This window comes from Suricata suricatta, chromosome 3, assembly GCF_006229205.1.
Source record: "Suricata suricatta isolate VVHF042 chromosome 3, meerkat_22Aug2017_6uvM2_HiC, whole genome shotgun sequence".
Classification (NCBI taxonomy): Eukaryota; Metazoa; Chordata; class Mammalia; order Carnivora; family Herpestidae; genus Suricata; species Suricata suricatta.
The window spans coordinates 37,144,170-37,157,216 of NC_043702.1; the positions used below are offsets into that span (position 1 = coordinate 37,144,170).

Genomic DNA, 13,047 nt, shown 5'->3' on the forward strand with positions numbered 1-13,047 from the left:
CCATTGTGAGTTGGCAATAAACTTAGGCTGTTACAAGCCAGAGATTGTTGAGTAGTTTGTTATTGCATCATAATCTAATCCATCCTATCTGCTACTTTTAGACATTACTAGGACCTATGACTTCGCTGAGGGAATTATCACCCATTACCAGCCATTGTCATTTTAACATATTCCAACCCGGGGCACCTGGGTGGCTCAGTAGGTTAAGCATCTGACTCTTGGTTTTGGCTCAGATCATGATCTCATGGTTCATGAGATCAGGCTCCAAGTCTGGCTACACACTGACAGCATGGAGCCTGCTTGGGATTCTCTCTCTCATTCTCTCTCTTCTCTCTCTCTCCTCTCCCAACCTCCCCCCCCCCAAAGTCTCTCTCTCTCAAAATAAATAAAACTTATTCCAATCAACCTGTCAGAAAAAAATTCTAGACTGAGACTTCTAAGCTATTTATTTTATCTATCTATCTATCTATCTATCTATCTATCTCTCTGTTTTGAAAGAGACAGAGACAGCACACAAGCAGGGTAGGGGCAGAGAGAGAGCAAAAGAGAGAGAATCCCAAGCAGACTCTGCACTACTAGCACAGAGCCCACCATGGGATTTGAACTCCCAAAACCGTGAGATCATGACCTGAGCCAAAACCAAGAGTTGAACGCTTAACTGACTGAGCCACCCAGATGTCCCCTGAGCAACTGTTGCACAATAAATTTATTAACTACGCTGAAGCAGCAATTTTAAAAAATAGTTTGCAAAATTAACTTCATAGCCTAGCAAAGACTCATCTATAGCTATTGATATTAAATTTCCAGACTTCTCTCCCCAAACTGTAAAGAGTAAATGGGAGTAGCAAAACTAATTTTTTGAAATATTTGTTGGGGTGCCTGGGTGGCTCAGTCAGTTAAGCATCCAGCTTCAGTTCAGGTCATGATCTCACGGTTCATGGGTTCGAGCCCCACGTTGGGCTCAGTGCTGACAACTAGCTCAGAGCCTGGAGTCTGCTTTGGATTCTGTGTCTCCCTCTCTCTCTGACCCTCCCCTGCTCACGCTGCCTCTCTTTGTCTCTCAAAAATAAATTTAAAAAAACATTAAAAAATATTTGTGACAAATTAGGCAGAATTAGCATAGAAGAAGCAGTCCCAATATATAAGTGAATCATAGGCCCAAAGTTCAATGACAAGGTCATTGATGGAAAGAAGCTTTAAGGACATTTTCCTGCAACTCCATCCTATGTAGACATTTCTATACTAACCAGCCTTCAAACCTTAATTATTATTAGCAACAGTATTCCTATAGAAACATGTTCATAAAGACCCCATTTCAGATATTAGGAACACACGTTTTCTCCCCTATTTTCTGTATAACCAGATCTCTCCCCCCTCACCTCCTAGGCAGTGGAAGTGATGACTACCTCAGGTCCCAGGCACTGAAGGTCATCTCCATCACTCAAGGCAGGAACTAAAGAAGTGGGAAAACTGGTGGCAGGATGTAAGGGGGCAAGAAGCACGGTGGGAAGCTGCGAAAAGGATGAGCTTCTTGACAATATAACAGTCCTACAGCCATCAAGGACACATCTTCATCCTGAAATAGCTCTCCAATCACCTTTTATCTTCCTCCCACAGGTCCCAGAGAATGGCCTATTCTCTTTTCCGTTTTTTTTTTTTTAACTTTACTGAGGAATAACTGAATATAATTGAATATATTTAAAGCATACAATGTAGTGATTTGATATACATACACCGTAGAATGGTTACCAAGATCAAGATAATTAACACATCACCCCACACAGATAATATAGTTAACTGTGTGTGTGTGGGGGGGGATAACAATGCTTAAGATATACTCATAACTTTGAACTACACAACAGATTATTATGTTACCATGCTGTACATTAGATCCTCAGAACTTTTTATTTGAAAAGGTATCCTACAGAATGGTAGAAAATATTTACATGCCACAGATCTGATAAGGAGTTAAAGTCCAAAATATGACTCAATAGTAAAAAAGCAAAGAATCCAAATAAAAAACAGGTAAACGACCTGAATAGACATTTTTCCCAAAGACAATGTACAAAGGGCCGATAGGTAAATGGAAGGGTGCTCAGTATCACTAACCACCAGAGAAATGCAAATCAAAACCACAATGATATCATCTCACACCTGCTAGGGTAGCTGTTATCAAAAAGATAGACAGCAAATGTTGCTGAAGATTTAGAGAAATGAGAAGTCTTACTCATTGTTAGTGGGAATATAAAATGGTACAGTCATTATGGAAAACAGTATGGAAATTCCTCAAAAAATTTAAAAATAGAACTACCATATGATCCAGCAATCCGACTCCTTGGTTTATATCCAAAGGAATCAAAGACATCATTTTGAAGAGATACCTCCTCACTCAAGTTCACAGCAGCATTATTCAGAATAGTGAAAATAGAGAAACAACCTACATATCCTTATCCTTCAACAGATAAATGGATAAACAAAACGTGATATATATATATACAAATATACGTGGGTGTATGTGTATACTTAATAAAATATTATTTGGCTCTAAAAAGAAACTCTGCCATTCACAACAACATAGATTAATCTAGAGGGCATTCTGCTCAAGTGAGATAAAACAAGACAGAGGAAGAGAAACACTGACATTACTTATATGTGGAATTTTTAAAAAGGTTGAAACAGAATAGAATGGTCTGGAGGGAGGGGGAAATGGAATGATAAAGGTCAAAGGGTACAATTTTCATTTTACTCTTATTTTAGTGCTTCTGACCAGGATTTCTCTCTTTTATTTTCCTCTATGAAGCAGAAAGCATTCCTAACACATATAATTTGAATTTTTAAAAAGATTTTCTGTTAATGATCAGCTTAAGGACATGGGGGTAGAGAAGCTCTTTATTATTAATTTCCTTCCATGCTTTCAATTTTTCCTGAAGGGAAAGACAAAGGTACACATAGATAAAGGGGTCTTTGGATATACAAAGATTTGAAGTTAGGTTCATCTAGGTTTCTGAAAAAAGCCAGATTTGGAGAGTCCTGTTCATGTTACCACAAGAACCAGGACAGTGCTTCTCAGGTAACAGAAGGAAGAGCCTCCACGAAACCAGGGCTAGGGTTGGAGAAACTACGATCAGTGTGGGGTGGGGAGAACATGGAAGGGTAACAATGGAGAAACACCACATGGATTTACCCTCCATTTCACTTTCTGTCACTGCTGTCTCCTTACTGTCCACCTAGAAATAAACTAGGCCTGAAGTGAGGAGAAAATATAAAAGGTGTTTAGTAAGGTTTGGGGTAGACACTGTTGGCTTTGTTCTCTCTCTAAAAGAGGCTGAAAAGTTCATGCCCGCAGCCTCCCTTGCAACTGACACACCCACACGACACATTCTGGCCAATGAGGCTTCAGGCAAAAAGCTTGCAAGGAGCTTCTGGGAAGGGTTTTGTTTTTCGCATTAAAAAAACCGGAAATGATGGCACCTGTCCTTTCCTTCCCCATATGAAGCCCAGAGTTTTGAGAGCATTCTTTCAGATAGCCATGTAGTACCTCACTTTCAGATACAAACAAAGAGCCAGGTATCACCAGCATCTGAGAAACACAAGGAAGAGGCTAGAGAAGCTCAGATTGGCCTTTTTACGTTGTTGTTGCAAAACTAGTAATATGCAATATGCTTACTAAGAAAAATAAACTTTTTCTTGTTTCAATCACTTTTTTCTGTTCCTTGCAACAAAACATTCCTAACTGATACACAGTAGTCCAAGCTATAGCTAGTGGAGAGGTAAGCAGAAGGAGGCCATGAAAGAAATGACAAGCAGGCCGGGAAGTGGCGGGGGGCACAACTGCCCTAGCAACTTGTGAGGCTGAGGTAGCTGGTTATGACATAAAGGATGGTCCCCACTAATTTATACCAGAAGCCAAGCACAGAACACTAATACAAGCTTTAGTCCATTCTGGGGAAGATATACAGGAAACGGAATACAGGTTTCCCACATATTTTGAATGGCATACGGGTTGCCACCTAAAATTTTGCATATAATTGTTGAAAAAAATCAGAGTTTTGCTGGCAGGTCCCTAAGATACCTATGATATGCATAAAATGCTCTCATTTACTTTACAGCATGTAGGCTCTTTTGGCCATAAAAACAAAATGGAGAACAATTCAAATTAAATTGCTTTTTTTTTTTGTAAAGAGGAAGTCAATACATGTTTGAATAAAAATTTGATTTTCATCATCACCCACACCAACCTGATCTACACTGGAGCTCCTCAGGCTTCTGGAGAGGAAAAACAAACAAACAAACAAACAAACAAACAAAGAAACAAACTTGGCCCCCAGGCTCTGAGGGGAAAGAGATTTACAGAAAATTCACCCTAAGGAAGGGAAGACTGAGGTGCCTGGGACAGACTCATGGCGGGCAGGGAATGAAGCTTCTTAGTGAACCTGGCAGTGTTCTTGAAATATTCTCTTAGGGAATCACTGATGAGCATGTTCAAGTCATCCAAGAAGTTGACTAGAAAACTAAACAAGCCAATCCACCTTTGGAGACTAAAAACAGGCCCCAGGATTAGCTGAACACCATCCCTCCACAAACCTTCCCTGCCATAGGGGGAAAAATGTCAAGGTCAGGAAAGCCCAAGGAAGCAAAGAAGGAAGCAATGGTGGATGAACAGCAAGAGCAAGACAGCCTTAATTTCCACCAGGGAGAGTGCCGGAGTGCCTGGGAGCCTGTTAAAGAAAGAGTGGGGTAACTACCCGGGATCCGGTAAATCTGTTGAGTTGGGAGAGATTCTCATTTTCACCGCAGTTACTCCTAACGCTGTCCGCCCTCCCTCATTTGGCAGGCTCCTGCACACAATCCACTGGCCACTTGGCAGATCCTCTAAAGTCATAGCTCAGAAGCTCATGGTCTAAGAAGTACTGGCTTACAAGAAAAGCATTTATCTCTAATTGCTACTATTCTAGCAAAGAGACTATGGCTTGACTTATGTGTGCTTTGCTGTTTTTGAAGAGGTGCAAATATCATTGAATGTAGTCTTGAACCCAAGTCCTGATCCTTGATTGTAACAGTAATAAAATCACTGAGATATAAACTTTTAGTTTTAATAAAGTTCATTTATAGATTTTTAAAATGCATTACTATCACATTAATTTAGGGAGAGTATTTCTAAGGAGCTCCTAAGTGGGTTACTTCACTGAAAGGATGACATGAATAAGACTAATGTCATGAGTAATATCCTAGTACAAGCCAGGTGACTGAAAAGGGAACACTTGGGGCGCTGACTGGCTCAGTTGGTGGAGAATGCGACTCTTGATCTAGGGGGTTGTTAGGGCCCCACACTGGGTATAGAGATTATTGAAAAATAAATTCTTTTTAAAAAAATAGGGACACTTGCTTCAGTGGACATAGGCTCCATTCCTACACCCAGCAATAGGTACAACTATATGCTCTTGGTTCTAAAATAACAGACCAGGGACTTGTTATCACAACCACCGGAAAATAATGTGTTCAGTAATATTGTCTTCTTCCACTCATAAAGACAACGAACATTTCCTGAATGCCTACCATGAGTTGGATGCTGCTAGAGGCACTGGGAAACACAGCAGTGAACAAAACAGACAAAATCCCTTGCCCTCCTGCAGCTTATATTCCAACTACGGAACACAGACATAAAGTAAAACACAGTTTGTTCATTGGTGATAGGGCAATGGGAAAAAATAAAGTAGGAAAGAGGATAGGAGCTGCGGAGCTGGCTTTCATTTTAAACAGACTGATCAAAGAAAGCCTCATTGAGATGATATTTGGGCAAAGACCGTGAAGGAGGTGGAGGAGTGAGTCATGTAAATAGCTGAGGGACAGAAAAGTCCAGAAAGAGTGAACAGTGAGTACAAAGATCTTCACAAACAGTAAGGAGAGCAATCTGGCTGGAGAGAAGTAAGTGAAGAAGAGAACTATAGGAGGTGAGGTCAGAGAGTAATAAAGGGACCAGATATCAAGCCTTAAACACTATTGTTAAAACTTGGGCTTTACTCTCAGTGACTCTCAGAGCTGAGGAGTGCTGTGATCTAACTTATTTTTTTTAACTGATCACTCTGGATACCCTCCCACAATGCTAGGAGGACAACCACAGAAGTAGAAGACCAGGTGGGCAGCTGCTACAATAATCCAGGCAGGCAGTGCCACTGGCTACAACCCGGGTGATAGCAACAGAATAGTAAGAAGTGGTCAGAGTCCAACCATATTTTAAAGATTGGTTTTGCTGATGAATTAGATATGAATTATGAAAGCAAGGAAGCAAATGGAAGATGGTGCTACCATTTATTTAGACTATGGAAGCCTATCCGAAGAATTATCTTTAATCGGAAGATTGAGTTGTTTTGGAAATGTTAAATTTAAAATGGGAAAGATGACCAACACATGACTGAACTTGTAGATACAGAGTTGAGGGAAGGGTTGTGGACTGAAGAAAAAATTCTGAAGTTCTCAACACGCATGTGGCTTGTAAGGCCACAAGACTGGCTAACGGAGAACAGAAAGGATTTAGGGACCTAGTCTTGGGTGCCCCAAGACTAGGAAATTAGGGGTATGAGGAGGTGTGGGTGTTCAGCCAGACTGTGAGCTTCTCCACAGTTGGGTCAGCTTAATCTCTATCTTCAGAGCTTAGCACAGTGCACGGGACACTGTTGGTGGCAAACAGGAGGAAAATTCAGAGAAATTTACCGAACATGTATTCTGCCCAGGTACTGAGGAAACTTCAATGAGCAAAAGCCAATTCCTGACAGCTGCATTCTAATAACAGATTAGGGAATACAACAGGTGACAATAATTAAAAGCAAACAAACAAAAACGTCAAAATGGATTTCCTAGGAACCGATAACCTCCAGCCTAACATATAAAGGAAAGGCGGTGTTGGGGCTTCTCTGGAAGCCCTCCCCGGTGGCTATCCCCCTTCCCTCAGCTAGAGCCAGGCCTAAGCAAACTTAGCTCCTAAATGGTTTTCACTCGCATCAAGCGCAGAAGCGCCATAAATCAGGGTCCCGAGGTCCCGAGGACGAGACTAAACTTTGCCAGGAGGAGACAGAGCAAAAGAAAGCGGTGACGGTGGTCTTATCTGAGCTGCCAGCTCTCCCCAGCCGGCCCAGCACCTCCATTCCCGGATTAACCGGTCCACGGTACGATTGCCTTACCCCAAAGTCCATCCCTCCGCCCGTAGCTCCGTCCCGCGGCAGGTAGGCGGGTTTCCATGGAACTAACAGCGCTTTAAACCAACCCGCTCCGGCGCAGTAGCTCCTGTACGCAGGCGCACCCGTGGCAGCGCATGCCGGGAATTGCAGTTTTGCCGGCCCAGAAGGGCCCTCCGCCGGGGGCGGGACCCAGGCCGGAATCCGGCAAGGCGCACTGAACGCGCAGCCCCCTGACCCGGATGACGACAGGGCTCCATTGTGCTCGCTAGCGAGGCATGCCGGGATATGTAGTTTCCTCCATTCACCCCTCGGATTGTCCTTCTCACTTTGCAAAGTTAACTGGTCGCATCTGGGTGAGAGTGCGGCACTTGGGTAATTTGGCAAACACGCCCTGTAACATAAGTCCATGATTAGAAAATATTTTAGTTTTAGTAGGAATAAAATATCAGGTAACTTCTTAACGATAAGAAAGTATAACGGACTTTGTTAATGAGCTTAAAAAATGGTAAAAATACAAAGCTCATACATTCTTCTCTTGAAGGAAAAACCAGAGAGCGTCTTCATCCTCTTCCATGGCTAGATGGAGAATAAAACGCCATGTTTTCTGCTCTTTTGCCTTTTATTAGCATAATCTATTTCTTGCCTTGTGAACCGGGAAGTGAATAGGTATTTCTAAATATGACTGTAAATAGCTAAGAGAGAAGAAAGCAGAAAGCCTTGAAAATCATGCTGCAGCCTTTTCAGAATTGTTTTGCCGCAAGAGTGGGAACTCACACCGACGAGAAGCCTTCTACAGTGAAAGACAACACAGCTTTTCATTTAGGTAGCTGAAGAGAACACCTGTTACCACCATCAGAGCAATTAATGCGTTTCTCTTGTCTCCTTGGGGGCGCAGCTGAGAATAACTTTAGCCTTCAAATGAATGCAATCAATTTCCAGATGAGTCCTTATTTGATAAGCCAAGTGCCTGACTGAAATGATCTGGCTATTTTGATAATTCTGATAGCCAAGCTTCAGCATGAGATAGAATGCCTATCAAACCACAGCTGTAAGATGTATTCATTAAACTGTGAGCCCATCTGGTAAAAGAGAAATGAGCACTGCATACATTATTCAGGTGAAGGGACCAAATAAAGCTTTTAATAGGAAAAGTGGGAGAGTACTTTAGAGCATCAACACAAAGAGCCGGTTATTCTCTCAGTATGTACATTTTCAATGATGTCTGATTTATCTGTGGAGATGAGCGATATGTGTATGCACTCCACAGATACCCACACTTCAGTGTAATGAGCATTTTCACCTTCCTGAATCCACATATTAAGAAACAGGGAGCCAATTGATTAAGTTTATTGTTTTTCATTTCTTTTCCTCTTTCTACCATCTGGCAAGTCATGTATTTAAATCAAGCAATTACAAAGTTAAAGAATCTGAATTCTTCAATAAATTAATTCATCTGCTAGAGAATCAGTCTTGGATACCTGAGAATCCATTATCTAAAAAGTCTGTTTTTATTCTCTTAAGTGCCTAAACATATTGATTTTTTTCTGATTTTCAAGTGATAAATGGCTTTTATATTTCTTGACCCGTTGATAAAACAGTCTTTTCAGTCATGAAAAGTCATGTCTTTTCACTACAATGCCACATCAGATTTCTGATTGGTTTTCTGATCGCCTTCCCAATGCAACCTTCATACATCTACTAAAATGATCTTAAAAATTACAGTTGACCCAACAATAACATGGAGGTTAGTGGCACTGAGACCCCATGTGTTTAAAAATTCATGTATAACTTTTAATACCCGAGAAACATTAATAGCCTACTGTTGAAGTCTTAACCAATAACACAGAGGTGATTAACATATTTTCTGTTTTTACAATAATGTAAGCTAAAGAAAAAATGTTAAGAAAATCGTAAGGAAGAGAAAATACATTTACAGTACTACACTGTATTTATTTTAAAAACCATATATAAGTGGACCCATGCATTTCAAACCCATGTTGTTCAAAAGTCATCTATAAATCAAATGATCTCAGTCTCTTGCCTACAAATATTTAATTGGTGCACCTGGGTGGCTCAGTCTTCTTGTGTTGGACTTTGGCTCACGTTGGGCTTTGGTCACGATCTCATGGTTTGTCAGTTCAAGTCCTGCATTGGGCTCTCTGCCGTCAGCACAGAGCCTGCTTCAGATCTCTCTCCTCTCTCTCTTTGCCCCTCCCCCACGTGTGTGTGTGCACTAGTCTCTCTTTCTCTCAAAAGTAAATAAAAACATTTTAAAAATCATTTAATAGTTCTCCTTTTGAACTAGTAGCTTTCCACTGTACAGGAAAATACAGAAACTGTTTATGACTTCAGCCTAACCCACCAGCCACATCTGTACGTGGTCACCCCAAAAAACCTTGAATTCAAGCATACCAGTATGTTTTTGTGCCTACAGGCTCTGTATCCTCTGCCAGGCATGCTCTTCCTCTAGTCTGTCTGGTGAACCCAACAGAAATTTAACCTGTTCTGTGAAGCCATTCTATTCCCTCCCAAAGTTTACTGCACTGCATTATAATTCTCACTGTGTCTTATCTCCCCTTAATTAGGCTGTAAATTAAAGACAGGAGTTTTGTTCTTATTTTGAGCTTATTATTTTCAACACGAGACACAATGCCTGCCACACAGCCAGGCACAATGCTTGGTTAAGTCCTCTTTCTTAAGTGAGTGAATTAATGAATAAAATTTGAATGCTTCTACTAACAGAGGCTATTTCTCAATCTCTTAACTATATATACATATATATTTATTTATTTATATTTAATTTATTTATGTATATATATTTGTAGGCAACACACACACACTCACACACACACATGCCAAGCATCTGTTTTCTTCCAAAGGTGGCAATGATTTGCCATTGTGATTACAAAAATGATAGAAAAGTTACTTGCAACCACTTCTCTTTGAGGTTGGAAATGCATTCTGAGGATTAGAGAAATGCAAACTCAAAAACTAAAAGTTTTCATACCTTGTTGGTACAGTGGAGAAATAACAAGTTCACTAACTGGTCCAACAATTTATATGTGCAGTCCAGACCTTTTGGTAAAGTATTGGCTGTCTGTAAAGAGATTAGAATTTGAAGGAGTTTGGGGCTTTTTAGTGAACTGCTGCTTTGGCCCAGGGCTGGGAATATATCTGTTGTTTGAATCAGTCTAGAGTTAGCAACGCTTCTTTATAAGGTCTCTGTCACTTAGTCTTACCAGCTAACTTTTGTGGCCAAGTAGCTTTTCACATTGTTCTGTTGACCGAATTTAAGAACAATCAAGGTTATGGTGATATTGCTGCAGCTCTATTTTACATTTCCTAAGATTAGAATACTTTTTGTCTTAATAATATAATACATAATCATCAAGAGGAAGAAACATGTTCTTAAACAATTCTTTAAATTGGCTCATGCAGATCAACTGCCTAATATTTCCAAAATTTTCTGATTGAATAATAGCAATAACAGTGTGCATCGTCTGCTGAATTGGTACTTTGTATTTATTGTGTCACAAGATCCTGGCTGTAACCATAAGATGTAGTTGTATTCCCATAAGAGGTTGCTAAGATTTAAGAAGTTAAGTAACTAGCATAGGGCCATGCATCCAGTGAGTGACAAAATGGTTATTAGGACATGAGTCTATCTGTCTTCAAAATTCTGCTTTTCAATTTGATTCCATCTCCTACACATTTTGACAACAGTGGGTCAAGGCATAAATTTCAGTATCTCACTACAAGATAAGAAATACATGTGAAAAGAAAATGAGGGAAATTTATGTATTTATATGGAAAGTTTCTAGGATACACTTTTACTTATATGGGAAGTTTCTAGGATACACTTTGTTATATTTTACTTTATTGTTTATTTTTGAGAGGGAGAGACAGCATGAGCAGAGGAGGGTCGGAGAGAGAGGGAGACACAGAATTCGAAGACAGGCTCCAGGTTCTGAGCTAACTGTCAGCACAGAGCCTGATGCGGGGCTCAAACCCACGATCTGTGTGATCATGAACTGAGCTGAAGTCGGACACTTAACCAACTGAGCCACCCAGGCACCCCTCTAGGATACATTTCAAATGAAAACAGCAAGGTGCATGGAAACAGGAGAGATAAGAATATTGTATTTTATAAATAAGTACTGAGAGGATACACACACACACACACACACACACACACACTCAAAAATAGTAAAATTGATACATTTATTACCTCTGCAGAAAGTGTGATTATACAATTTTTCATTTTACCCAAGATAATGTTTACAAACTTTGTTTTATGAAATAATTTTAGATTTATGGAAGAGCTACAGAAACAGCCCAGAGAGTTTGTGTATACCCTTCACCCAGCTTTCACCGATGTTAACCTCTTACATAATCATGCTACAATGATCATAACAAAGAAATTAATACTGGTATGATACAATTAACTAAATGACAAACTTCATTTGAATTCCATCAGTTTGCCCACTAATGTCCTTTTTCTGTTCTGGGATATAATCCAGGATTTTCCATTGTGTTTACTTGTCCTGATTCACCAGCTTTTGTCTTTCATGATCTTGAGATTTTTTTGAAGACTGCTGGTTAGTTGTTTTTCAAAATGCCCCTCAATGTGGACTTGTCATGCTTTCTCATGACTAGAATACCATAGAAGTGATGTTGTGCATTTCTTGGGTATATCAGGTCTGGGGGTGCATACAATGTGAATGTCTTGTAACTGTAAAAGTTAAGGTCCATCACTTGTTTAGGTGATGTCTACTAGATTCCTCCAGTAAAATCTTATGAGGTTCCTTTCTGTACTCTTATTAAATATTTGGGGGGAGATGCTTTGAGGCTATGCAAGTATCCTTAAACTTTCACTTGCTGATTTAGCTGGTTTGTCTTGCCAGAAGCAGTTATTGTTATGGTTTGCTTAACAGTGACTTTCCATATTCCTCATTTATTAATTGGGATTCTTTTGTAGGAATGAGTTGTATGTTTTTCCCCACTTATTTATTCAAAGTTGTTCATTTGTTTATTTATATTAGTGTGGACTTGTGAATATTTGTTTTATTCTTTGGGTTATAAGTCAATACTGTCGTCATTTTATTGCTCTAGAAATAAAATAGTTCTAGCTTTGGCCATTCAGAGGTCTGAAGGAGCTGCTGTTTCCCTTCTTCCTTTTTTTTTTTTTTTTGAGCACTTCCTTACTTTTTGTCACTGCAAGATTTGCAGGCTCTTCTTGTATTTTCCCTGCCTGACCATAGATTCAACCACTTTTCCAAAGAAAACTGTTCCTTTTTATGAAAGAATGGTATTTAAAATCTAAATGCTAGGTTATTACTGCTGATAGTTCCTCTCAAAGATAGAGATAGGAAATATGTGTTTATATACCAACCCATGCATATACATGCATATCTATATTTCTGTATCTATCTGTACATATATTTGCATATATATAAACAAAACATGAGTTCCTACTGATACTGCCACTCAACTTCAGCATTAGAGCTTATTCTAACCCTTGTCCTTCTCTGACTTTTTTTCTTAATTTTTTAAATGTTTTATTTATTTTTGAGAGAGAGAGACACTGTGAGCAGGGGAGGGTCAGAGAGAGAGGGAGACACAGAATCCGAAGACAGCCTCCAGGCTCTGAGCTAGCTGTCAGCCTAGAGCCTGACGCCGGGCTCAAACCCACAAATTATGAGATCATGACCTGAGCTGAAGTTGGACGCCTAACCAACTGAGCCACCCAAGCGCTCCGTGTCCTTTCCTGACTTTTAATTTCTTTTTATGACTGTTGGAACCCTGACTTTTTTAAATCTATGATATATCTATTGATTTGTTCAACCCTAGCACACATATAGTTTTAAAACTT

At 39.9% G+C, this 13,047-nt stretch overlaps 1 protein-coding gene across 11 annotated transcripts in view; it reads right to left on the minus strand.

Annotated features, from left to right (window-relative positions):
• CCDC150 (coiled-coil domain containing 150) overlaps window positions 1-7,391 on the minus strand; it is a 104,404-nt gene extending 97,013 nt beyond the window's left edge. For 7 of the 11 annotated variants that reach the window (XM_029934181.1, XM_029934180.1, XM_029934177.1 and 4 more), the window contains exon 1: window positions 7,179-7,391. In XM_029934181.1, the coding sequence (XP_029790041.1) occupies window positions 7,179-7,190 (12 nt within the window). In that variant the 5' untranslated portion in view covers window positions 7,191-7,391. Of the gene's footprint in view, window positions 1-1,379; window positions 1,471-7,178 lie in introns of all 11 variants that reach the window. The other 4 variants (XM_029934179.1, XM_029934178.1, XM_029934184.1 and 1 more) reach the window with 4 other exon arrangements.
• Between the last annotated feature and the right edge of the window lie 5,656 nt (window positions 7,392-13,047).